The sequence below is a fragment of the Periplaneta americana genome, chromosome 5, assembly GCF_040183065.1.
Source record: "Periplaneta americana isolate PAMFEO1 chromosome 5, P.americana_PAMFEO1_priV1, whole genome shotgun sequence".
NCBI lineage: Eukaryota > Metazoa > Arthropoda > Insecta > Blattodea > Blattidae > Periplaneta > Periplaneta americana.
This window is the reverse complement of record NC_091121.1, coordinates 63,129,603-63,154,577: the sequence shown is the minus strand read 5'-3', so window position 1 is coordinate 63,154,577 and position 24,975 is coordinate 63,129,603. Positions and strand designations below refer to the sequence as shown.

Below are 24,975 nucleotides of genomic sequence, written 5' to 3'. Positions count from 1 at the left end.
TTCACGTTTTATTTGGATGTGGGTTTGTTTTGATTTTTCTGGTATTAGTCCACTTATTTTGCAGGTTTCTTATGACTTTTTTTTACATACAATTTTACATTTAGACATTACATTTTCTACACTAGCAGTTCACAGTGGCGGCCACCGACCTCATTATAAAGTTTACAACGACGTAACATGAAACAAATATTGCTAACGAAGTATGAAACAACAATAGCTAATGAAATATAAAATAGTTATTGCTGACGAAATATAAAACAATTGTTGCTAACGAAATACCGGGTCATCATTTTGTTTTTACTAACATTTCCAATATTAACCTGACTATACCTTCGGATTAACGGTTGAGAACCGCAAACACTACGTTATCCCCTTCCACGACCGGAGTTTGATGATACTAGAAATACAAACAAATCACTTTACTAGGTTTAGGAGGGAAGAAAAGTAGTGCATCCATTTACTTAAACTAAGAACTATTACGATTTTCAGTTTGATAATTTTCGTTAGGTTTTTATTTACTCAAAATACAGTACAGTATTAACAATAAGTGTTTTTATTCACTAACTGAACTATCCAGGCGGACGTATTCATTATGCAGTGTATAGTACACTGTCTACAGCATATTATCATACAATATGGAGAGTGCATTTAAATTGAAAAATAAACAAAATCGAGATATTTAAACAAATTGTTGAAAATGATGGCCGTTCATTTCGATACATGCTTCAGTTCTTTTGTGTACATAGTATCGAAAACGTTTTTAAGCATATATTCTCAAATTGAATATATTGTTTGTGGAATATAATTATTTAATTCTTCCATTGCTGTAGGATGTTTAACAAACAATTGTTTTACAGTAACCCCAAAATAAATAATGCAAAGCATCAGTCGATATGAGGGGAGGGCATAATCCTGTGTTTCTTGAAATAATTCTGTACCTACTCTATAATAGAGTACCTTACCTATTGTAAATTCAATCCTCACTTCCGCCCGATTCGCACATATAAATTTATTCAGATTGCTATCTACTGTCCGTCCAAGTAGTTATGTCACAGGGTCGTAGAAAGTGGGGGAAATCACGAGACAATTACTTAACGAGGCCCTTTTATTTAAATTATTTTAAACAGTTGCATAATATTACGTAGACGTCCAATTTCTGACAGCAAATGTTTTCAGAAAAGAGCTGACAGCCCAGTCACTAGCCTTTACAGAGGGGCCAGCAGAAACGTGTGGGGAAACCGGGAAGCGACGTAACCAAACGGACACAGTACCTGTGCGAAAACATTATTCAATAATGAATGCACTTTATTCACTGGAAAATACGACCATATTTCTGGCACGTACTATACTCAATCAGTACTGCATACTGTGGCCGTAAGACGACTTTGATTCCATAAGCGGGCTTGGTTCTGTGTGGAATACGAGTGGAAGTTTACTAGTAGAAGGAGTGGGAGGGAAGTACATTAAAAAAACTCAGGTACAATAAAAATTGAAGTAAAAATAAAATGATGTCCCTGTATAAAACAATTATTGCTAACGAAATATAAAACTACTATAGCTAACGAAATATGAAACAATTATTGTAGTAAGAAAATATAAAACAATTATTGCTAACGCAAGATAAAACAATTATTGCTAACGACTGCTAATGAAATGACGTATTAAATAATATACGAAATATACAGCTCAGACTCATTTATTGAATAACATGCGGTCTCCACGAGAATAGTTCACACGAGCTAATACCGGCTCGCGGCGAACCATATGTGCATACTAGCCGAATGAACACACACTGTACTATTCACTATGTTGCCTTTAAGTACTTTTTAATTCGCGATATTCAGAGTTCAATCATCCAATGCTTCAGGCTTTAAGGTTATGTTACGAAGGAGTATTTTCAAATGTATATTTTAGTGCTGTATCTCAAAGTAGAGCACGTAAGTTTTAGTGACAAATCTGTTTTAATTTTACTCCTAGTTACCAGAAAACTTTCATTCATCCCCCCCCCCCGAAGTGGCTAGTCGTTTCAGGCGCCAGCAAATGAAAAAAAAATTACCTGAGGCACAGACTTGTCGAGAAAGTTGGAAAATATTCGCCCAACGCCTGTGAACGTGGCCAGACGTTTCATCGGGTCAAATAAGGTTGCATGCAGGATTGTGTAGCCCTCAGCCTGAAAAGGAAGAGCCGTTTTAATGGAGAACGTGGTGATATCAGAAACAATGAAAATAAAAGTACTTAAGAGTTAATTAACTTTCGACAAACGATATCTCCTGAAGTAGCATAGAAAGTGAAGAATGTTATCACTAATAAGGGTGATTAATTCCCTCATTTCTAATGTTATTTTCCACTTTATAATGAAGAACAGTGTGTATATTCAGAAAACTAAACCAATAAACCGAGTCTTAAGTCTGAAGGTAATTGAAAAGACAATATTTTAATCATTCACCTAACATAGTAGGCTGTGTGTTAGAACTAAGGTTGCTTGGCTTGACTTTTCGAGAGCTGGACCCAAGACGAATTCTTGCATATAGGCTTAAATTGATCATTGTGAACCTTATACATGCGATGATTATCCAAGTTAGACGACATTCGTGAATCCGATGCTGACAGGTGGGCCATCCTGCCTCAGCTCTTGGCAGAGCCAGGTCCCATTCCCAGACGTGTAGGCCTACCTGATTAAGTTTCAGGGCCTGGAGCCCCAAGACCTTACTTTATCAGCATCGGAAACCCGTACTATCCTTAAAGAGCTCATTCCAGCATCCATTGCAGATGATAGATGAAATGAGGGATTGGTGAAGTGTGTTGTTGGAATGAAAGAGGAAAACGGGAATACCCTGTGAAAATCTCCGAGTCTGCTTTGTCCGCCTCAAATTCTACAACAACTAGCCTAAGTTCGAACCCGGCTGCGTAGAAGAAGACTAGCGCGCTAGCGCCGAGGCTTTGAGCTATGGTATAACAAACACAGAATCTCCATGGTGGCTGCTGGAAAGAGATTGTGGGGCGCTACATTCACCTTGGAAATTATTAGAGCGTAATTCTATTTTTATTTGGCCGATTAGTGTTATATTACTTGAGTTGCGATTTACATGCATGTTCCTCACATCAACGCCGCCTTTGATGTGTTAGGAAACAGCCTATAGGCTACTTAGAGCTATTTAGCATTGTGCCGCCATCACATTCCACCGCTAAGAATGTAGGAGTGCGTATGGGCGGAATCTCCAAGAGTCCACGCGTGTCAATTCATATGTTTATGATTTCTTTAGAAGAGTACGAGTACATTACATGATTAAATTTGTAACAGTAAGTGCATGTTCTCACAATGCATGATTTATCTTACATCATTTATAAATATTTCATTTGGCATTTTAATACTTCATAACCGACTTAGATCAATTAGATTCCTATTCAAAGCAACGAGCTATTACAGAGAAAGAGAACTCAAAAACTAAAAAAGGCAGCAAAACTGGTCACAATGAATTTAATTATTCGAAATTTGTTATAGGCGATCTCGTATGTCTGGACACTTAAATCGAAATTATTTCGCCAAGGTGGTCAGTGACTACAAGCACTGAACTTTTAATCCTGTGAACTCGGGTTCGATCCTTGGCGTACCCTCGATTTATGACTGGTTGGGCAAGTCCGTAATGCCAGTAAAGGCTGGGTCACAACAAACCGGGAAAGACAACGAGAATGAGAACGGAAAAAAATTTAAAACAAATGTATTTAAATGTTAGCATTGATAATTAACGAGAAGTTTGCCGGAGCTCGTGAACGGGAACGGAGAGTTGGCCAAGTTTTAACGCTGCCGTTCTCGTTTCCGATCACAGCCATCAAAAAGCTACTTGGTCGTCTTATATTTTGTAGCAAGGAGGCCGTGACATAATATTTTGTCCATTCATTGCTTGTAACTAACACAGAAATTCAGTAGAATCACTTTCCATATAATATATTATGTGTATGTGTGACCAGTCTACAAAGTGAATTGAATTCTTAAATATTGTCGATAATGATAAATTTAAGTTACGATTTTTTTTTCAATGGTGGGTACTTCACTTTTGCGTCATTCACTCAATATCCACCTCCAGGAGGAACACGTACTTCTTTGCCAAGAGTCTTTCCCTTGGTGCAGGTGGTTTACAACGCATCAGTTTGATTATTAATTGAACAATGGTATAATTCTAGCAGGGGAACCTGAAGTACCCACAAAAACCTACCTCCTAACATAGACTCTGTCCACCACAAATCCTGCATGGACATCCCACGATTCGAACCCCGGTTCCCAGCGTCGAAAACCAACGCTCTAGCTCAGTGGTCATCAGCATTCGCTGAAATGTGCAAAGGGTTCGCGGTGCCGTCCCGTGTGCACCGTCGTGCAGCAGGGAGAGATAGAGAGCATACCCGCTAGCAGCTACGAAGTGCACCATGGTGCACTGCATTTTCCGCGGGTAAGAAACTCTAGCCCCAGCGTGCTCTGTGCTGATGACCCCTGCTCTAGCTGTTCGGCAATTCCAGAAAATGGTTACTCCCCAGGAGTTCATAGACACACACAGATCCAACGAAATTTCAGGAACAAGTATGAAGAGCGCCACCCTAATTACTTTTGTAATACTCGTAATTCGTGGCACAAGAAGTTCATGGAAACTGATTACGAAATAGTCTCTCATCAGCGATGTATGCAGTGGAGGGGGAAAGAAAGTGACCACTCTATCTCATTATCTTCTGGCTTAGTTGCCTCATGAGTGGTACATTATTGGTGTCACTTATAAGGTTGAAACCTGTCTTCGGACAGTTGACTAGACATCAACAATAAGTCTTGTTAAAACAATCTACACAATTAAAATAAACTATAATGTTATATATACAGAGGTTTTTCAAAAAGCATAACTTCAATTAAAATTGAATGTGGAAATTTTGAACAAAAACTCAGACTCGTCAAATCTTGCATTTAGAAAAGAATATTTTTATGAAAACAAAATATTTTTAAGACTATTTAAGACCAATTATAACAACATTTATAGCACCTATGTATTGAAACAATCAGAAGTATAGCCCTACTCAATTCGTCCCGGAATATTAACAGTAGGTACGATTAACAGCCAACATAATTGCTGGACATCTAATACTAACTTTTCATTAAGTTGACGATCGTCTAGAAAAATCTGATTGACATTGGTGAAATATGCCTTTAGTATTTAGAATATATCATACTAATCACTCAAATATTTTTGTAATGCCGAAGGCGGGATAAGAAGGATGCAACTTCTGAAGACAAGCTTACAATATCACTTACTATCCTTACTGTTCGAATAAAATGAGAAACGAATTAATATTAGCAATTTTATGCCATATCGGGCTCGTTTCATTTTGGGAGTACTCACCTGTTTCTTTTTTTGCTCCGATCGCTGCCAACTCTTGAAGTTCTTGAGCCCCACGTATTTCAGGGATCGTAAGCGTCGTCGCCGAATTTGAATGTATCGCACCTGTGCAAGAAATAAAATCTGTAAAATAGCTCTATCATATGAACATGAAAACTTAATAGTATTACATAATCAACTAAATGTGACGCCAAGTCCTGACATATAGAGGTTCCACTTGTATTATTTTAATTACGTATAATGCATATTATTGTGCATTTATAAACTATATACCTTCATGAAGTTAGTAGCCTACACTTTTCTCTAAATGAAAATGCAGAATGAACCTTCTCTAAATACTGATAAGTATTGACATATGAAGCACTGCAAGGTTTATTTATTTATTTAAATATTTATTTATGCACGTATTCATTTATATATGCACGTATTTACTTATTTATGCACAGTGTAGTGTAGTGCCGAAAGATACTTGTGCAGGTATGAACTTGTCACACTCGTGGGTCTTAGTTCGAACTTAGGGTTAAGATACAAATTAGATTTACTTTAAATGTTATTTTAAGTGACCATGCTTCATTTAATTTAGGATGCTCCTTGTTATTATTATTTTATTATTATTATTATTATTATTATTATTATTATTATTATTATTATTATTATTATTATTATTATTATTATTAATTATTGCTTTTATTAGTTGTGTTTATTATTAATTGTCATTATTGAGTGTGATTAGTTACCACTGCCACCGGGTATATACCCATTTGCAGTGTGAATGAATACATACATACATTTATTTATTTATTTATGCACGTATTTATTTATTTATTTATTTATGCATGCACGTATTTATTTATGCACTTATTTATTTATGCACGTATTTATTTATTCACGCATGCACTTATGTATTTATGCATGCACGGACATATTTGTTTATGCATGCATGCACGTATTAATTAATTTATGCATGCATTTATGCATGTATGCACGTATTCGTTTATGCATGCATGTATACGCGTATTTATTTATGCATGCATGCACGTATTAATGCATACATCTATGCACATATTTATTTATACATGCACATATTCAGGTATTTATGTACTCGTATGCAATTTTGTATGTATTTATCTATTTATTTTGTAAAATGAAGAGTGATGAAGAATTTACACTTTCCTTCAGATATAATTTTACACACCAAGAGTTGACAATTTCACATATTTGTAAATTTACAATATACAAAACTATTTTTTTTGTGACTGTAAATTAACATCTTTACATGTTCGCGATTGAGCAGTAGCTTGAAATCAATATTGCTCTTCGTTTCCGGCTGGCAACAGAAAATAGAAATAGAGAGTAATAGTACAGTCTAGTATGTACAGTCACCAAGTTCAATACGTAGGGATGTGCATCCAGAGATAGTTGCTAACCACTAGGATCGCTACTATCGCCTCATCACAGACAATGCGAAATAGTACCGGCACAGATTATTGTTTCCAGTACTCTCATCACCCCCAAGCTTCGTGGCTCTATATACTAGACCATGGGTGTTCAAACGCCTATAGAACCAGAAGATATTGCACGTCAAGCATGCTCTACTAAGGTCAATAACTTTCCATATAAAATAGGAAAAAAGACCTTAAAAATATGCGCTGCGGGTTGCTTGCGCCAGGGTTTACCTCGTATGAGTTACAATTGTATCGGAACAGTAGTATTGAGAAAAAGGGTTTAATACCTGAAAATTCATGGTTTTTTAAAACCTGTATCAAATGTTTAACGTTATCTTGTACTTATGCGAACATTTCCACTTTTAAACTGTTCGTAATTGAACGGTTCTGTAGTCATAGTTACCACACAAAAATGCGAAATTTATTACGACATTGCTAACAATAGATATTCCTCGTTTTCTCCCATTACCTTTTGGCTTTTGTAATACTTCATATGAATTTAGGAAGATTCGTACTTCTCACAGCACATGATTAAGTCGGGAAAACAGTTTAGTTAGATTCTAACATCACTATAATAAACTAAATCGCTATTGTTCTGTATTATATTATTTGTCAATACACAAAAGTAAAGAGCTACGGTAAAAATAAACAAACATAACACAAACAAATTTCAACTTATTATTAGATGTAAACGAACTGCCATGAACCCTGCGGTTCTCGCACATGACGTCATGTGGAAATACGTAAGAATTTCATTACTACGCATGTTTTAGGACCCCTCCTCCTCCTATCAAGAATATCTCATTGAACCGAAGAGCTCAATTACCAATCTTTACGACCGCAATGAGCGACTGCTACCTGCCCCATGTTTACATAATACGTACCTACCGGCCTTGACATCCTGAAACACTTTCGAAGGTTAAGGAGTTATGACAGCATATAGTATGACCAGCTAGGACAATGTTTATTTTAAAAGAAACATTATCAATGTTTACAGTTATTATTGAATGTCACGATATCACAATTTTCAAACTGCGAATAGCTACTTCGACATTTACACTGCTCCGCCGATTTAGTAGAATGCGTTTTTGTCTGAAGAAAGCAGAAAACAGTACAACGTTGTCTGGTGCAACGACAATCCAAGCCCCCACATACCGGTAAGGCATCATGACACAAAATGTTTACGCCCGAGTATTTTTGACAACGTAATAGTAATATACGTTACAAGAGCGGTATATTGACGTTTTCATGGTCGAGGACAAGATTGAAAAAGCGAAACGTAGTTGAGCTTTTTTAATTTCCGAGAACATGAAAACAAACATATCGCTCGTGTATCGTACATTATTTTGTGCGATGATCGTTTATTACATACCTGAAAGACTAATTTCTAATTAGTTGCAATGAAATCTCCATGTTGGTTTCTGTTTAATGACGCCAACTTTGGAACACCAAAATATCTTTCTTCAACATTGTTGCTGTAAAATGTTTTCTGTGTATACTATACTCCAGCAGGCCATGATATACGTCTGTCTTTTTTTCCCCCCAGTCTATAAATGCGAACTTAAAACAAACGGTAAGGTTATGTAATGATTTATTTTTCATTTTAATATTTTAACAATATTATTTATACAACATATTGCAGTAATAACATCGGCATCTGGAATCTCGTTGATTTTTTCACGGCTTCCTTAATGTTACTTGTATCAGGAATGCAATAAGTTTCGTGGAGTAGTAGACTTTACTTAATTTTTACAAATATTTAAAAACAATAATTAACATTGCAATTTAGGTGAAATTGCAGTGGTAAGTTTCCAATTTATAATTGTTACTATGTTAAACGTCTCTAAAAATATGTTAAAAGCCTAAAGCAGTAAAATGAATGTCGCGCTTAAGCGGTAAGAAGAGGGAAATTGTTATGTGTGTTACGTTGGGAATACTGAATGTGGTATTTCACACTTACCGCGTATTGGTTCTGTGCGGAAAACAAGCAAATGCGCACGATCTCGCACAAATATTATTTAACACTATAAAACGGTGCAAATATTAAGGATACTGCTGGAGAGTTTGAGGTAATTTAGGCTATTCCTTTATTTTCGTTCGTTTATTATTTATGTATTTGTTTATTCATTATTGTATTTTGTAGACAGATTTTTCTAGGAAATAAGATTAATTTGTATTAACGGTGTATCAAATTCGCTTTTTATGAATTAAAAACTACCTAATCCCGTATGATCGATGTTTCCCCGTCCATAATATTCCTCGACTTTCCTCGATTGCAGTGGACTTTCTCCGCGTGTCAAATCTAAGTAGGTGAACATCAGTGAGCTCTGTACTAGAGTTCACTGGTGAATATCGACTTTCTCCTATATCGACTGAACAGTGTACTTTTAGTGAAGAAGAGTAAATGTCGTTGTGACCATTTGATTCTACAGTCTCGCTTTACCTTCTTCTGTCGCTGACACTCTGCTAACCCAACGACTGACAGTACTCCTATCCACTGCTTGTTCCCCATAGACATGTTTTAAGCGCCTGTGAATGTTTGCAATGGTTTCCTCCTCCGCAAAGAGAAATTCAATCACAGCTCTCTGCTTTGTACGTGTTTCACGTGCAGTCGCTATTTTACAAATAACTACATCACAGTCATCTACGGAAAACAGCGAAACTATATGATGAAATGCAAGAAGCTTTAAAGACGATGGATATAAAATGTCGTTATTTCTCAATGAAAGGCAGCCGAGAAAGAAAAAAGATGTACATTACTTATTAAACCGCACACGTAATTACAATAAACATAGTTTTTAGGTACACGCATAAAAGGAAAAGTATGATACAGAAAAGAAAAATTATGTAGTTATCGCATTGATATTTTAACAATTATTCTTGAACTTTTCCACTCACCACTTGTGAAGCACGCAGAGGTTCTTTGCCCCTGAGATATGCAACCACTTCGATCCCCAGTTTCGCAATACGCATCCAAATAAGCAATGGCAGAAACAGGACCCATGGCAGAGGTCGCACCAACCGCTGGTCTGGAGGTAGCTTCAGGCACGGGGCTGAAGCTGTGGGATGCACACAGTGTAAGCTTACCAACATGACAGTATTTATGTCATCAGTGTCTTTCAGTTCTCCTATATACTCACTGGAACCGTTCTGCTGGGATTCTTTATCATCTTCAGTGAACCATTTCACTGTTGACTCCACTGTCCACAATATCCGATCAGCGCCTCTGAAGACGATCTGACCCAGCGGACAGCTCGCTACCTGTTCTCCCACGTACTCAAATCTTTCCCAAGCCCCATGGCAAGCCCGCTGCAGCAGCTGCAATTTAAAAGATTTACAAGATTTTATTGCAAGCAAAAATTACATACAATAACAAAGATTTTACAATACTATTGTAATACTCTTATATGAATATTCTTCAAAATTCGAAATCGATTACCAATCTCATAGTCAAATAGCCTAAATATTACAAATTATTGTATAAATGCAATGTAACTGGGTAACACCCGAAAAAGCAAGATGCTTGAGGTCGGGTGTGACCAATAATGGAAACTGGATAGAACAAAAAAAAAACAAACAAACAAACAAACAAAAAAAAAAAACAAACAAAAAACCAAACAAAAAAACAAAAACAAAAAACAAACAAACAAACAAAACAAACAAAAAACATACAAAGACAAACAAAACAAACAAAAAACATACAAAAACAAAACAAACATACAAAAACAAAACAAACATACAAAAACAAAAAACAAACAAACAGAAACAAAAAACAAACAAACAGAAACAAAAAACAAACAAACAGAAACAAAAAACAAACAAACAGAAACAAAAAACAAACAAACAGAAACAAAAAACAAACAAACAGAAACAAAAAACAAACAAACAGAAACAAAAAACAAACAAACAAAAACAAAAAACAAACAAACAAAAACAAAAAATAAACAAACAAAAACAAAAAATAAAAAAACAAAAAATAAACAAACAAAAACAAAAAACAAACAAACAAAAACAAAAAACAAACAAACAAAAACAAAAAACAAACAAACAAAAACAAAAAACAAACAAACAAAAACAAAAAAACAAACAAACAAAAACAAAAAAACAAACAAACAAAAACAAAAAAACAAACAAACAAAAACAAAAAACAAACAAACAAAAACAAAAAAACAAACAAACAAAAACAAAAAACAAACAAACAAAAACAAAAAACAAACAAACAAACAAAAACAAAAAACAAACAAACAAACAAAAACAAAAAACAAACAAACAAACAAAAACAAAAAACAAACAAACAAAAACAAAAAACAAACAAACAAAAACAAAAAACAAACAAACAAAAACAAAAAACAGACAAACAAAAACAAAAAACAAACAAAAACAAAAACAAACAAACAAAAAACAAACAAAAACAAAAAAACAAATAAATAAATAAATAATGCAATGTGAACAACCAGCAAGATTAATATATTATTAAACAGTTTGTATTAATGTATTTGATATGGGCGCTAATGAATTTTAATTACATTTGCAGTTTTAAGAAGAATTTTTAGCGTTACAATCAGAAGCTAATCACTAAATAAAAAAAGATCAAATCTCAAAGTGAGACAGTAAACCTAGCCTCTCTTAAGCCATTTTTGTGTAATAATTGTTTTAAATGAAGAATTTTCACCCAAAACAAGTTAAGTTCACAAAAATGAAAAAAAGACGTTTTGTTGTATTGCTAGTATTCTTTGTAACCGTCAGAGATCTGCTGTGTGTTTTCCCTCGAAACTCACTTCCACGAAATACGGTAAATATTGAGACAGAAATGTAACGATTTCATGCAAAACAAGTTAAGTCCATAATTCGTTTTCCAGAAGTTCTTCATGCATGAGCATTTATTCAGGAAACAGCTGAGTATGATGACCGCTGCCAACCAAGACATGGAGAACGACAGATTTTCATAATGTGAAATCGGAGATTATACAGTAAGTAGGGTTATGAAGTTTATGACCTAAAATCACAGAAAAATAACCTATAAAATGACCTTAAATTTCTGAAAATATGACATTAAAAATGACCATGATTTTAATGATTAAGTACAGAAAAAAGTAATAATAGTGTAATTCCATCTGTGAAAAACACATTCACACCAAACTCTGTGACCATCTGTAGCAAAAACCTTCTCTACTTTGTTTCTCTTTCGACATTTTTACGTCTTTCCTGTGTGATACAATATGCTGACTGCGGACACTGCGTCTGCATTAATTGTTGTTACATTTAATGGGAGGGAAGCATGTAACACAAGTGATCACAGGAGTCAAAACAGATGCAAGGGAAAATTCTTGTAAGACGCAATCCAATTGCTTAAGCAATCTGCAGTAGGTTCTCGAATATAGGCTGCGAGTACACCGTTAAAAATGTCCGTTTATAAGCAGAAAAGAGCAAGAAATAATCAATAGACATTAAAGACCGGAAATGCAAAGAAAAAAAAATGCAACATAAAAATAGGCTTTATTAATTCGTATTGAAGTGAAACGAGTTTCTATTGGATCCTGCATTGTCTGGGATGTCTCAGAAGAAAGATGATATTTCAACTTCCGAGCCCTAATTAGGAGTGCGATTCTAATTATCGGCCAGAAGATATGCAGGAGGCAGCAAGCGAGTACGTGATGAGTCAAAGTATCATGTTTACAAGGTTCCGCGTGCTGATAGAAGTTTCGCCCCGTTATTGTCTGATGTTTATTTATTTATTTATTTATTTATTTATTTATTTACTTATTTATTTACTTATTTATTTACTTATTTATTTACTTATTTATTTACTTATTTATTTACTTATTTATTTACTTATTTATTTATTTATTTATTTATTTATTTATTTATTTATTTATTTACTTATTTATTTAATAGATTTATTTACACTGACCATAAGACCTCTTGTTGCATGTATGTCGAGCTGTATGAAGAGAATTTTGTATAAATGTAAGGTATACATTAATTACAAACACAAACATGTTTTTTACTGTTCGTGGAATTTTGGTCACTAAGAAACATCACACAGAATTTGTATTAATTCATTTCTTTAGAAATGGTCCTATTTAAAACTTAAATTTAAACTGAGGATTTATTATTTTATCTATGCTGAAAACATGTATTTGTGTACAACAATGAGAAACCAACAGGAAACATCCAGCATAAATCGAAACAGCTCCACAGTTTTTTGTCCCTCCTGTCAAATTACTGAAAATAGATTGCTCTGCATATGCTTTACATAATTTAGCGACATCAAATTAAACTTGATTTTCTAATTACGTTAAATTTACGCACAGAGGAAATGAGTAAATAAACGGCAAGCTCGCAGGACTAACGACTTCAGCAGCTGGTTCTAATGAGTGCGCCGATTCTGATTTACATGGAGGTATGAGATAATTAACCTACTCTGCCTGTCGTTAATATCATTCTGGCTTCACCCATATCTGACCGAAAAAGTTTTACTTTAATAATTAATTGCAATAATTCAGTCCTGGATTACGATTTTGTTCAATTCAACGATCTCATTTGATCATATTCTGTGATTTATTGTATAACTATACCGGCATACAGAAATATGCCTCCAAGTTATTTATAACATTTTGCATTTTCCAGAAGAGAAAAATTCTAAATTCATCAAATTTATCGTGTCGTCTATTATCGTAGTACCTGTTTCTTCGAAGATTGAAGTCATCCGTAATTAGATGATTTGATCGTAGTGGCGTTCTTTCATAAATGCAATTTTTAGACCTTTTTTCACGTGTGTAAGTAGGCCTATTCATTGAAATAGGATTTCATTGTTATTTTACGAAATTTAGGATAAATACTTTATGTTCAATGGTGAAGGCTAACAGTTTTCCATTTCAAATTTTTGTATCTAATGACAGGTACTTGACTCACGTTATTCATCCAGGTTTCTCCATCTGGGAAATGTGTCGAAGCTGTAGTTCTTTGAGCCGCCGTAGTATTATTTTTTGTGCACCTTACTTATATATTTTCTTTCAAATGGCTTTTAAGGAACCCAGAGGTTAATTGTCGCCCTCACATAAGCCCATCATCGGTCCCTATCCTCAGAAGATTAATCCAGTCCCTACCATCATATTCCATCTCCCTCAAATCCATTTTAATATTATCCTCCAATCTACGTCTTTGCCTCCCCAAAGATCTTTTCCCCTCAGGTCTTCCTATTAACATTTTATATGCATTTCTGGAGTCACCTTTACGTGCTACATGCCCTATCCATCACAAACGTCTGGATTTAATATTACTAATTATGTTAGATGAAGAATGAAATGCATACAGTTCTGCGTTATGTAACTTTATTCTCCCGTAACTTCATCCCTCTTAGCCCATATATTTTCCTAAGTACCTTGTTCTCAAACATCCTTAACCTCCGTTCTTCTCTCGAACTGAGAGTCCAAGTTACACAACCATACAGAACAACCGGTAATATAACCGTTTTATAAATTCAAACTTTGAGCTTTTTCAAGAGCAGACTGGATGATAAAAGTTCCTCAACCGAATAATGACAGGTATTTCCCATACTTATTCTGCGTTTAATTTCCTCTCGAGTGTCATATATATTTGTTTCTCCCAAAACGAGTAAAGTCCACAAAAATGAAAAAATACGTTTTGCTATATTGCTACTATTCTTTGTAATCGTCAGAGATCTGCTGTGCGTTTTCCCTCGAAACTCACTTCCACGAATTACGGTAAATATTGAGACAAATATAACGATGTCATGCAAAACAAGTTAAGTCTATAATTCGTTTTCCAGAAGTTCTTCATGCATGAGCATTTATTCAGGAAACAGCTGAGTATGATGACCGCTGCCAACCAAGACATGGAGAACGACAGAGGTTTTCATAATGTGAAATCTGAGACTATACAGTAAGTAGGGCTCTGAAGTTTATGACCTAAAATCACAGAAAAATAACCTATAAAGTGACCTATAAAATGATTGCCTTTCGTGCACCACGATGATTAGTGGCGCAAAGATTAATTATTGGTATTGAAACTGAAGTACCCAACGAAAACTTACATCAAACAGCCTTTCTCCACCACAAATTCCAGTTGGACCCATCGAGACTCGAACCCGGGTTACTAGCGTGGAAAGCCGAAGCTCTAACGCCGTTCAGCTAGCGTTCAAACAGAACTTGTTCCATGAAATCACTTTTCTTGCTTTCGAGTCTTGCATGGACTTTATTCCAACAACGTATTACATCATAATCTTGGAACTTCTGTCTAGATGACATACTAGTGTCAAAATAGAATATATTCAGTGTCAAAGTCTCAGCTCAGAGTTCATTTCTCTAAGTATCACTTCGGAAACACTGCTTGGAAGACGATATTTTAGGTGAATCAGACAAGTGAAACAATTCTCTTTGAGAAAACATATGCATTATTTAAAGTAAGAATTGCTATTTATAAATCACTTTTTAAATCAAATAGATGACTTACGTATATAGCCTAATATGCAATTTTGTATTTTATTATATTTACACAATTGCAATTGTTTTGTATTTTGCGATTCATTTCGTGTCAAAATTACATTTTGAGTGAGTTTAGTATGAAATACTCACGTTCGGCTGTGCTGCCGTCGACCCCGTGACTATCATGCTAGTTTGGGTGGCTAGCGCTCTTGACCCTGGAACAGAGAACACCTAGATAGAACTCATCATCTTCCATCACCCCACTGAATGAAACACACGCCGTTGCCGGAGGCATCCACAAGTTACTTATTTTTAAGTATGTAGTAATTTGATTCCATTTCATATTCAGGAATTACGTAATCCGACATTACAGAATGGAATGAATTCACTGCCATCATGTATACCAGGCATGTCAATTGATGCCCATAGGAGCAAGCGCGCGCTTTAGAGCTCAGGAGAGCCTGAGCGCTTTAAGCGGAAAGGAAAGACAGACTAAAGAGGTAGTATATGCCGCTTGGTCGAGCTATATTCAGGGATGACCAGCACTGATTCAATAGATAAAGGGAAGAGAACTTATTAAAACTGCATCCATGTTAATTTTTAGATTTGCCTGAGAAGTATAAGTGCATTATAAGAATGTAAGTTTTAATTTTAATGCTCATTTTTCACAAGTTTGATTTTTTTATTCAAAAGAAATATTTTCTCAACTTTTCGTATAGAAAAGTGAAATTTTCAGGTATAGGCCTATTTATTTAGTAGCCTTACAGAATGTTTTCTTAAATCCAATATACCGTATATACCTATTACTGAAGATAGTGTATTGAAAATTTTGAAAATATTCGCATGGAAATTGTTTGTAAGGAAATGAATTAACAAAGCAACTACTGTTACGTCATAAGCAAAAGATACGTGTCCATGTGTTGTAAAAATGTCAGCTCTATAGCTTCAGCAGATTTCGAGAAAATAATTTAATATTCTGATGATAGGAAGTTGCTCACAAATATCACCTTAAAAGCATAATGCAGTAAGAGTTTTGTTATGTAATATTAGTTACACTTAAAACATATACAGTACCTAGGTAACTTTGCTTTGTACTGTAATATTGTTTTGATTGGTTTATTGATTACTTTTGTAGGACTAAAGATACCATCAATATAAATTTCAACTTATCATGTCATACTCAATCTCTTTCTTTGGAATATCACTTTCTTTATGAATGATATGTTTCATTCACTTAATACAGTATAATTATACTACTATGGATTTTAAGTGAATATTCCTTCTTAACTCTCTATTATGTTATTAACATTTAAATCACAAGTGCAATATTAAGAAATCAGTGTTAGTACTTTTGTTTTACAGACAATATAGATAATATTAAACAGAAAGAAGCCATATAAAAACGACATAAAATTTCACGTTCCGTTTGAAGTTTGTGCACCATTGTTTTCTTAATCCAGCAGGTTGCTTATTCATATACACAATCCTTCCTCTTTCCTTACTTAGAGCTTGATGCGCGCGCACGACGTCAAGGTCAGAAAAATGCGCTTGCTTTGACATCACTGATGTATACGGTTATTATATTCATTAACAATAAATATCAAACTTACACAGATCTGTATTACTAGTATAATCAATTGAACAAAATTGAATGTCCTAATCGCCTAGGTATTTAAAAACTATCAATTACGCAATTATCTCGGATCGGTGTAATTTGTGGTAGCAATATGATATTTTGGCAAGATAACCTACTATTCATCATGCGCATCGGTGGGCGACTGTCTCTCAATGAGAGTTGACGTCATTACTTTCATTCACTCCACACCAGTCCGCTCGGTAGGGGAAGGTAGGATTCAAACAAACACTGCTTGTGATACGTGTGTGGGGTTAGCGGGAAGTAATATGACAAGTAGGGTAACTCCAAATAATACCTCTTTAATCTTCGCCGTAAAAATGACTTCTTCGTCTGGGAATTACTGATCAGGAATGGAAAGACGAATACTTTTTGTGCACTTCATGAGAGAAAGACTAGGCCTATTTGTTTAATTTGTGGAAAAAGTAGTAGCCTAATTATATTTCTCATTTCAATGTAAAGAGACATTTCACTTTTCGTCACGCAGAGAAGTATGGTACACATGCCATTTCAGGTAATTATCGTTTAATTTTCCTTTACGTTATTGTCTTATTGACGTCCACATTTATTATCTTGTGACCTCAATTCATTCTTCATTTAAATAGGAACTGCACGTTTCCACCTTATAACAGAACTAAAAGATACAAATAAATCTGAGACTGAAGCTTTCGTTCAGCAAAAGGCACACTGTGCAGTTCGAGCTAGTTTCAGTTCTGCGATTGTGTTCATCGGGTTTAAAACCAGATATTAATACACTAGTTCAGAGGAAGAGGTGTCAGAAGTCTTCGGGATCATCCTCGTGTACAGGTAGACATAGTAAAAGTGTAAATTAATTGTGTTGCAAACTGGTTAAGCTTATAGGTTTGTAAAATGCTTATTTATATATCATTATTTCGGGTTTGCTGTGAAGATTAATATTAAACTTTCAAATTAATCTATGGAACAATGATTCAATATTATATTTTGTAAATTGATACACTAACATTACAAATGATGAGTGACTGATGTTAAAGTGATGTTTGGGACGTTTACACACGTTTGTAAAATATTTCTTACTAACAATAGAAATAGATAATTAGTTACGTAGCAATATGTTAAACTCAGTATTATGTTTAAAAGACGTCCGCCACTGATGCAACGAAGCAAGCTGAAGAAAAAAGCGGGTTACCTTACTCTCTTCGATAGCGCATGAATTACATTCATCATGAGGAGAGGGATAAACAAACCACCCCGCCATGATCAGTAGCCCACGCATGATCATGCGATTACACAGCATTCGTATCGTAGTTGAGGAAAACCTCGGGGAAAAAAACGATAATTGTCGCAGAAGGGATTCGAACACACGCTCCAGCAAAGCCTCGGAGCACGAGCCTCTCTCCTTTCTGTCAATCAATGCTTTGGCCTAAAAAATAAATTAAACGCTGCAAATCAGTTTAGGGAACTTGATTTTTAAATAGAACGAGTTTTACTGTAAAGTAAACAGTTTTAATGAGAGCTCTGATAAAATTAACACATGGTAAAGGATGAGCTTCTTAATTTAGAACAATATTTCAGCAGTCATTTCATGGAACGCTTATTTTGCAGTAAAATATTTTAGAAGAATTTTATTAAAAGGCACAGAAACGTATTTGTACTTTTGAAGTTCTGATTTACTGCAACAGCAACATTTTACTCTACTACAGTTACTTACTTACAAATGACTTAAGGAACCCGCAGGTTCATTGCCGCCCTCACGTAAGCCCGCCATCGGTCCCTATCTTGTGCAAGATTAATCCACTCTATCATATCCCACCTACCTCAAATCCATTTTAATATTATCCTCCCATCCACGTCTCGGCCTCCCAAAGGTCTTTTTCCCTCCGGTCTCCCAACTAACACTCTATATGCATTTCTGGATTCGCCCATGCGTGCTACATACCCTGCCCATCTCAAACGTTTGGATTTAATATTCCTAACTGCCATGTGAAGAATACAATACGTGCAGTTCTGCGTTGTGTAACTTTCTCCATTCTCCTGTAACTTCATCCCTCTTAGCCCCAAATATTTTCCTAAGAACCTTATTCTCAAACACCTTTAATCTCTGTTCCTTTCTCAAAGTGAGAGTCCAAGTTTCATAACCATACAGAGCAGCCGGTAATGTAACTGTTTTATAAATTCTAACCATACTGAAATATTTACATATACATACAGTATGATTACATATATATGCCTATAATCACTAGTAGACCTATTTTATCCCAATGTAAGTTTGTTCTTTACTCCTGCGGTAGCCGAGTGGTCAGACCTCCAGCCTATCACGTAGGCGACCAGGGTTCTATTCCCGGTCATTTCTGGGATTTTTATTGAGAAATCTATAGTGAAACTTGTGGACAAGATCAAAGTTTAGGTTTTCTCGGGATTCTCCGGTTTTCCCCCATTTTAGACATCTGCATCATTCCATGAAAATTTCTCTATTTCGTCATCATTCCATAGCATTTCCCAAACGCCGGATGGCGACGGACGGAGGGGGCTGACCTAGGGACGAGAGGGTTGCCTGCTCGAAACCTGGGTACGCAGCGAACCTTAGTGTAGTCAGCCAGTGTGGGTTTGAGAATGCGCCTAGCTTTAGGGTTAGCGCAATATATCGTAGCAGGTCGCAGTGCTGGGTCCTCCTCCCGTAAATTCCATTCCAAGTTTGTTCTTTTGCGTATCTAACTTCTTGTGACGTATAGCCCTGTGGAATATTTCCACTACATAAAACATTCAAGGCAGATGATTCATCGAGGAAAGTCTCAATGACGATTTACATAATGCAACTGCAAAAGATAGGATTAATTGGCACGATATCTATACTACCATAATTGTATTAATTGAAGTTACATAACTAGTTTACATTGCATGTAAAATTTTATATTTTTCATACACACTCAGTACAGTAACGAGGATCATTTCAGTCGATTTTCATCTTCCTCTTAACCAAAGTTCCATAAACAGTATTTTACTTCCATCTCTCTCTATTTTCTAAAGAGAAACTTATCTTTGCATGTTTGCTTAGCAAACTTGAGTGTCATAAACTTTACATTCGGTAAGTTAACTTTTCCTAGTTACTGATGCACAACGTAAACTTCATCTTCAGACACACTCTTCCTTCCTCATTTTCACCTCCTCATTTCGTAAAGATACACACGCTACTGCGGCGTCGAGAAGGTTATACAGGGTAAAGTTTGGTAATATTGTGATACGAGTAATATTGTGATATGAGTAATATTGTGATATGAGTAATATTGTGATATGAGCAATATTGTGATAGTTCTCTTTGAGAATTTATTACAATTTTACTGAGCGACAGGAAGATCGGTTTTTTGCGTCAACGTATTAACGGAATGTTCGTGGGCAATTTTCTGCACAAAACTGGTTCTTCTCTCACTCAGTAAAATTGTAATAAATTCTCAAAAAGAACTATCACAATATTACTCGTATCACAATATTATCAACCTTTGCCCTACTGTAGTTACATCTCTAGACTAACACTAAACTATCTCACATTGCGGGTCTCTCTGACCCTGTGGTCAGCGCGATTCTGGGCCACTGGGGAGATGTCATAGAACAAGTACAAGACAGTTCTGTGAGCTGGAGATAATTCTCCATCCACGCCGGGAATCGAACCACGGACCGCTGGGTTGGGAAGCGTACCTAATATCTACAGTCAGAGCGACGGACTTATTCTATGTACAGTATATTGTTAAAGTTAAATATCCTACTTCAATTCCTTTATAATTTAATACTACCACACAGGAACCACGACTAAATTTAATTGGCGTTTCGTGATTGTGAAAGTCACTACATAACATCATTTAGCAAACTGATCTACGACTTTTCACATACAGGATTTGACTTACACGACATTTCACACATCACTTCACATGCCACCTATTCGTCTACGCGACATTTGGTGTGCTCGTTTTCACATACGACATTTGGTGTAGGCCTACTCTTTTCGCACGCATTTTCGCATACAATTCCCGTATGCCTTCATACACGTGTGTTGAAACTGACAATTAAAACGAATGGATATATGAGTTTGCGATTTTTATGGTTTGAAGTTTCGCATTTAAATTTCCAGCACTGAAATAAATTTTTCGAGTTGAACATTTAAACTGTAAAAATGAAAGGAGAATTTATTCATACGTCACGCGGGGAGAAATGTCTTTCGTATCGAGGACATCTCTATCATAAGCAAAGACACAAAGAGAATAATGGAAAGACGTACTGGATACATGTCCGCAAGGAGACGTGTAGAGGTCAACAGTTACGGATGATCACATGACAAGAGAATTACAAACATCACAACATAGCCATGGAGCTACTCCAGATGAGGTGAGTGCAAGAAAGATCATCGCTACAGTCAAATGACGAGAAATTGCATATCCAGAGGAATCACTTTCCAGAATACTCGAAAAGCAGCTTGTGGAGGTGCCTGACAGTCTGTTATAGTGTTTATCGGTAAGTCTGTTTTTAAGCGAGTCATGAATAGAAAGAGAGCACGTGATCAGCCTGCAAACCATAAATCTTTGGCGGACCTGGTATATTAAAAAAAAAGAAGAATATTCATATATCAATCGAGGAGATCGGTTCGTGTTGCTCGACCATTTGGATGACGAAGAGGAGGAAGAATATAAGATGCCTTGCGGGTTCGGAAGTATGGTACATGGATGTTACATTCCAAGTGTCTCCGTCAATCTTTACACAGATATTCCCCATCCATGTGATGTACTGGGGGAATGCTTACCATATGCATATTGCCTTTGGTAAACAAGGAGCAAGACAAGTATATGACAGTGTTAGAGAGTTTAACAGTCATGCACAGAGAAGCAATCCTGAAACTGTTGTTAGTGATATGGAGTTGGCCTTCATTAATGCTCATCGTACTGTGTTCCTCATGCCGCAACCAGACTATGCTTTTTCCATTTCGGCCAGGTAATGTTCAGAAAAGTTCTGGCAAGTTCATTATAATGATCCTGACAATCATGGAGTAGGGACGCTGTGCCTCAGATGCTAAGTTTGGCGTTCGTTCCCGAGGAAGATGCTGCAATTAATTTTGACGAACTGTATTTGAGAATTGCGGATCATTGCCGTGCGCTGGGGAATTTCTTTGCCAAAACTTATATTCGCGACACACAAGTTCGAAGATGCAGACGGAGACGGAGACAACAAATTCGGATGCGGTATGCTCCTTCATTGTGGATCAGTATGATGCAGCGTTTAGAAATAAACCTGAACTAACACCCAGACTGAAGTATGACAATTGCTTCCAATTACTCGTTATTAAGGCACATCCTTCACTATATTCCTTGATATGAGACTTGTTCAAAATTACCTATAGAACTCATTGCTAAACCGCGGGTCATATCCGTGAATCATTCAGTATATTGTTTTCACATGTCTTATGATTTCTACGAATATACTCGTAGCACTCACTTGCCTCAAACGTTTACGTAACGATAGTCACCACTAGGCGAATAGGGAAAACAGCAACTTGAAAAAAGTTAGAAAGGATTCGAACTAAAAAAGGAAAGAAGGCATTTAGAACCACGGAGTAGATGGAGAAAGAACTCCGAATATGATTGAACATGACAAATGCTGAACTATGTGCAAGGCAAGTAGGAAGAGAGTAGAGTAGAACAGTAAGACATCTTTGAATATTTTGAATCTGACATGTATGGATTGATGCACAAGTTCTTATCGTTTTTTCTATTCGATAAAAATTTTTATTCGAGATGAATAGAAGACAGAAACTAATCAGCAATATATTTTCATACTTTATCTATGACTGCCAACGCTGGATAGTTTTTAGATTCTACGTCTGAAGAAATCTGCTGGTTTGTAGTCGTCATGCCAAGTTTGTAAAGCATCTTCGTTATCAAAATAGTTCTCTTGGAAGTTGTTGAATAAAGAACGGAAATGGTGAAGATCTAAGGGCACAAGACCAGAGAATATGGGGGATGTGGAATCACCTCCCAACCCAGCTCCTGGATAGCTGCTTTTGTTATGTTAGCAGAGTGCGGGCATGCATTATCGTATTGCAGCAACACTTGATGTAGTCTTCCCGGTTGTTTTTCTTCAATTGTGGCAGCAAGGCGTCTGAGTTGTTGGCAATAAATGTCAACAGTTATGGTTACATTTCTAGGAAGCAATTCGCAGTACACGGCGCCTTCTTTGTCCCAACAGACGCATGTGGACGGACACTAACTTTTGTATGGGGTGTTGTGTGTTGAAATAACAGAACCCTTTTCTTACAGTGCTTTCTCGCATGACATTAAATGTTCACACAAAGTTGCTTGAATCTTTGTAGTACAATACGGAATCTGTAAAGCTAATTTCTGTAGTAGAACCTGACGTATAAAATTTTAAGTTTTAAGGACACTCCAGCGTTGGTTCATTCGGCGAAGGAATGTCGACATTATTTATACTTGTGATGCATGCTACACTTTGTACTCGTAGTTTGTACCATGCTATCGCGGGTCAGATTGCGGGCGAAGGTGCGAGGGCCGTCAACTAACCCTATCAGAGCCTCTAAATCATACAACTTATTCATGTTAAAAAGTTCTACTCTTAATCAAAATTGATTATTTATACATGACACGAATCTGACGATCGATTGCAGATGTGCAACAAATTATTTATCCATGGAGACATTCATGGACTTGATCGTATGGACAGAGTGACAAAAAAACACACACGCACTCACGCGCACACGCACGCATGCACACGCACAGAAAAATCAAGAATACATTTTACATCGACAGTTTATGCTCATGAAAATGTCCTACTTGGACTTCCATAGAATGGTTCTGCAAGTTATTAGTCCTTTCATGCGGAGTTAGTATTTTGAAGAATTAGAAACTTCAATATAAATGACACTCGGGAGGAAATTAAACGCAGAATAAATATGGGAAATGCGTGTTATTATTCGATTGAGAAGCTTTCGTCATCTAGTCTGCTGTCAAAAAATCTGAAAGTTAGAATTTATAAAACAGTTATATCACCGGTTGTTCTTTATGGCTGTGAAACTTTGACTCTCACTTTGAGAGAGGAACAGAGATTAAGGGTGTTTGAGAATAAGTTTCTTAGGAAAATATTTGGGGCTAAGAGGGATGAAGTTACACGAGAATGGAGAAAGTTACACAACGCAGAACTGCACGCATTGTATTCTTCACCCGACATAATTCAGACGTTTGAGATAGGCAGGGCATGTAGCACGTATGGGCGAATCCAGAAATGCATATAGAGTGTTAGTTGGGAAACCGGAGGGAAATAGACGTTTGGGGAGGCCGAGACGTAGATTGGAGGATAATATTAAAATAGATTTGAGGGAGGTGGGATATGATGATAGAAACTGGATTAATCTTGCACAGGATAGGGATCGATGGCGGGCTTATGTGAGGGCGGCAATGAACCTTCGGGTTCCTTAAAAGTAATTTGTAAGTAAGTAAGAAACTCCAAAGTTCATTTAAATCTCTCCTTAATTGTTTTTAGGAAACAATATTGTAATGCCCAACACTTTCGTCTACAATTTCTATCATTTCAGTTTAGGTATTTTCGTATCTGTTACTACATTTAAGCCTCATTTAATATATCTTACATAAAGTAAAAGTATAAGGACAAAATTCCAGCACATCGGCGACGCCGATATAGCTTCTCCAGTTGCGAGCGTCGTTAAATAAACTATAATTAAATTTATTCTATAATGCATCCTAAAAAAAAGTCACACATATAGAATCCTAGCCACGTATATAACAAAAAGTTATAACTTGAAAATGGCTTGAGCTAGGTTTTTGATTTTTTTCATACAAACAGGCCTACCAGGTAGAAATCAGACCGTTATTGCTAAAGCTCATAAAAATGAGTTAAAATTTTTGGAGGAGTTGAACATTTGATAAATTTAGTGAAAACGAGTTAAAATGTAAGAAGAAGAAACAATGTTTTTAATTTTCCTCCAGAGCAGTCTAGTTCGTCGTAATATCTTTCCTTGTGTGAGAGTAATGTAGCTACTACGAGGCTTTGGTCACATGGCTGCTCATAGGGAGGGAATGTTT

General features: G+C 35.9%; 1 protein-coding gene across 1 annotated transcript in view; it reads right to left on the bottom strand.

Moving 5' to 3' along the window:
- Positions 1–24,975, bottom strand: part of Jabba (jabba) — a 44,512-nt gene that overhangs the window by 4,902 nt on the left and 14,635 nt on the right. Inside the window, exons 3-7 of the mRNA XM_069827037.1 lie at positions 15,418–15,482; positions 9,961–10,138; positions 9,719–9,879; positions 5,379–5,480; positions 2,057–2,170 (exon numbers count right to left, since the gene is read on the bottom strand). Coding sequence (XP_069683138.1) covers positions 2,057–2,170; positions 5,379–5,480; positions 9,719–9,879; positions 9,961–10,138; positions 15,418–15,482 — 620 coding nt within the window. The remainder of the gene's footprint in view (positions 1–2,056; positions 2,171–5,378; positions 5,481–9,718; positions 9,880–9,960; positions 10,139–15,417; positions 15,483–24,975) is intronic.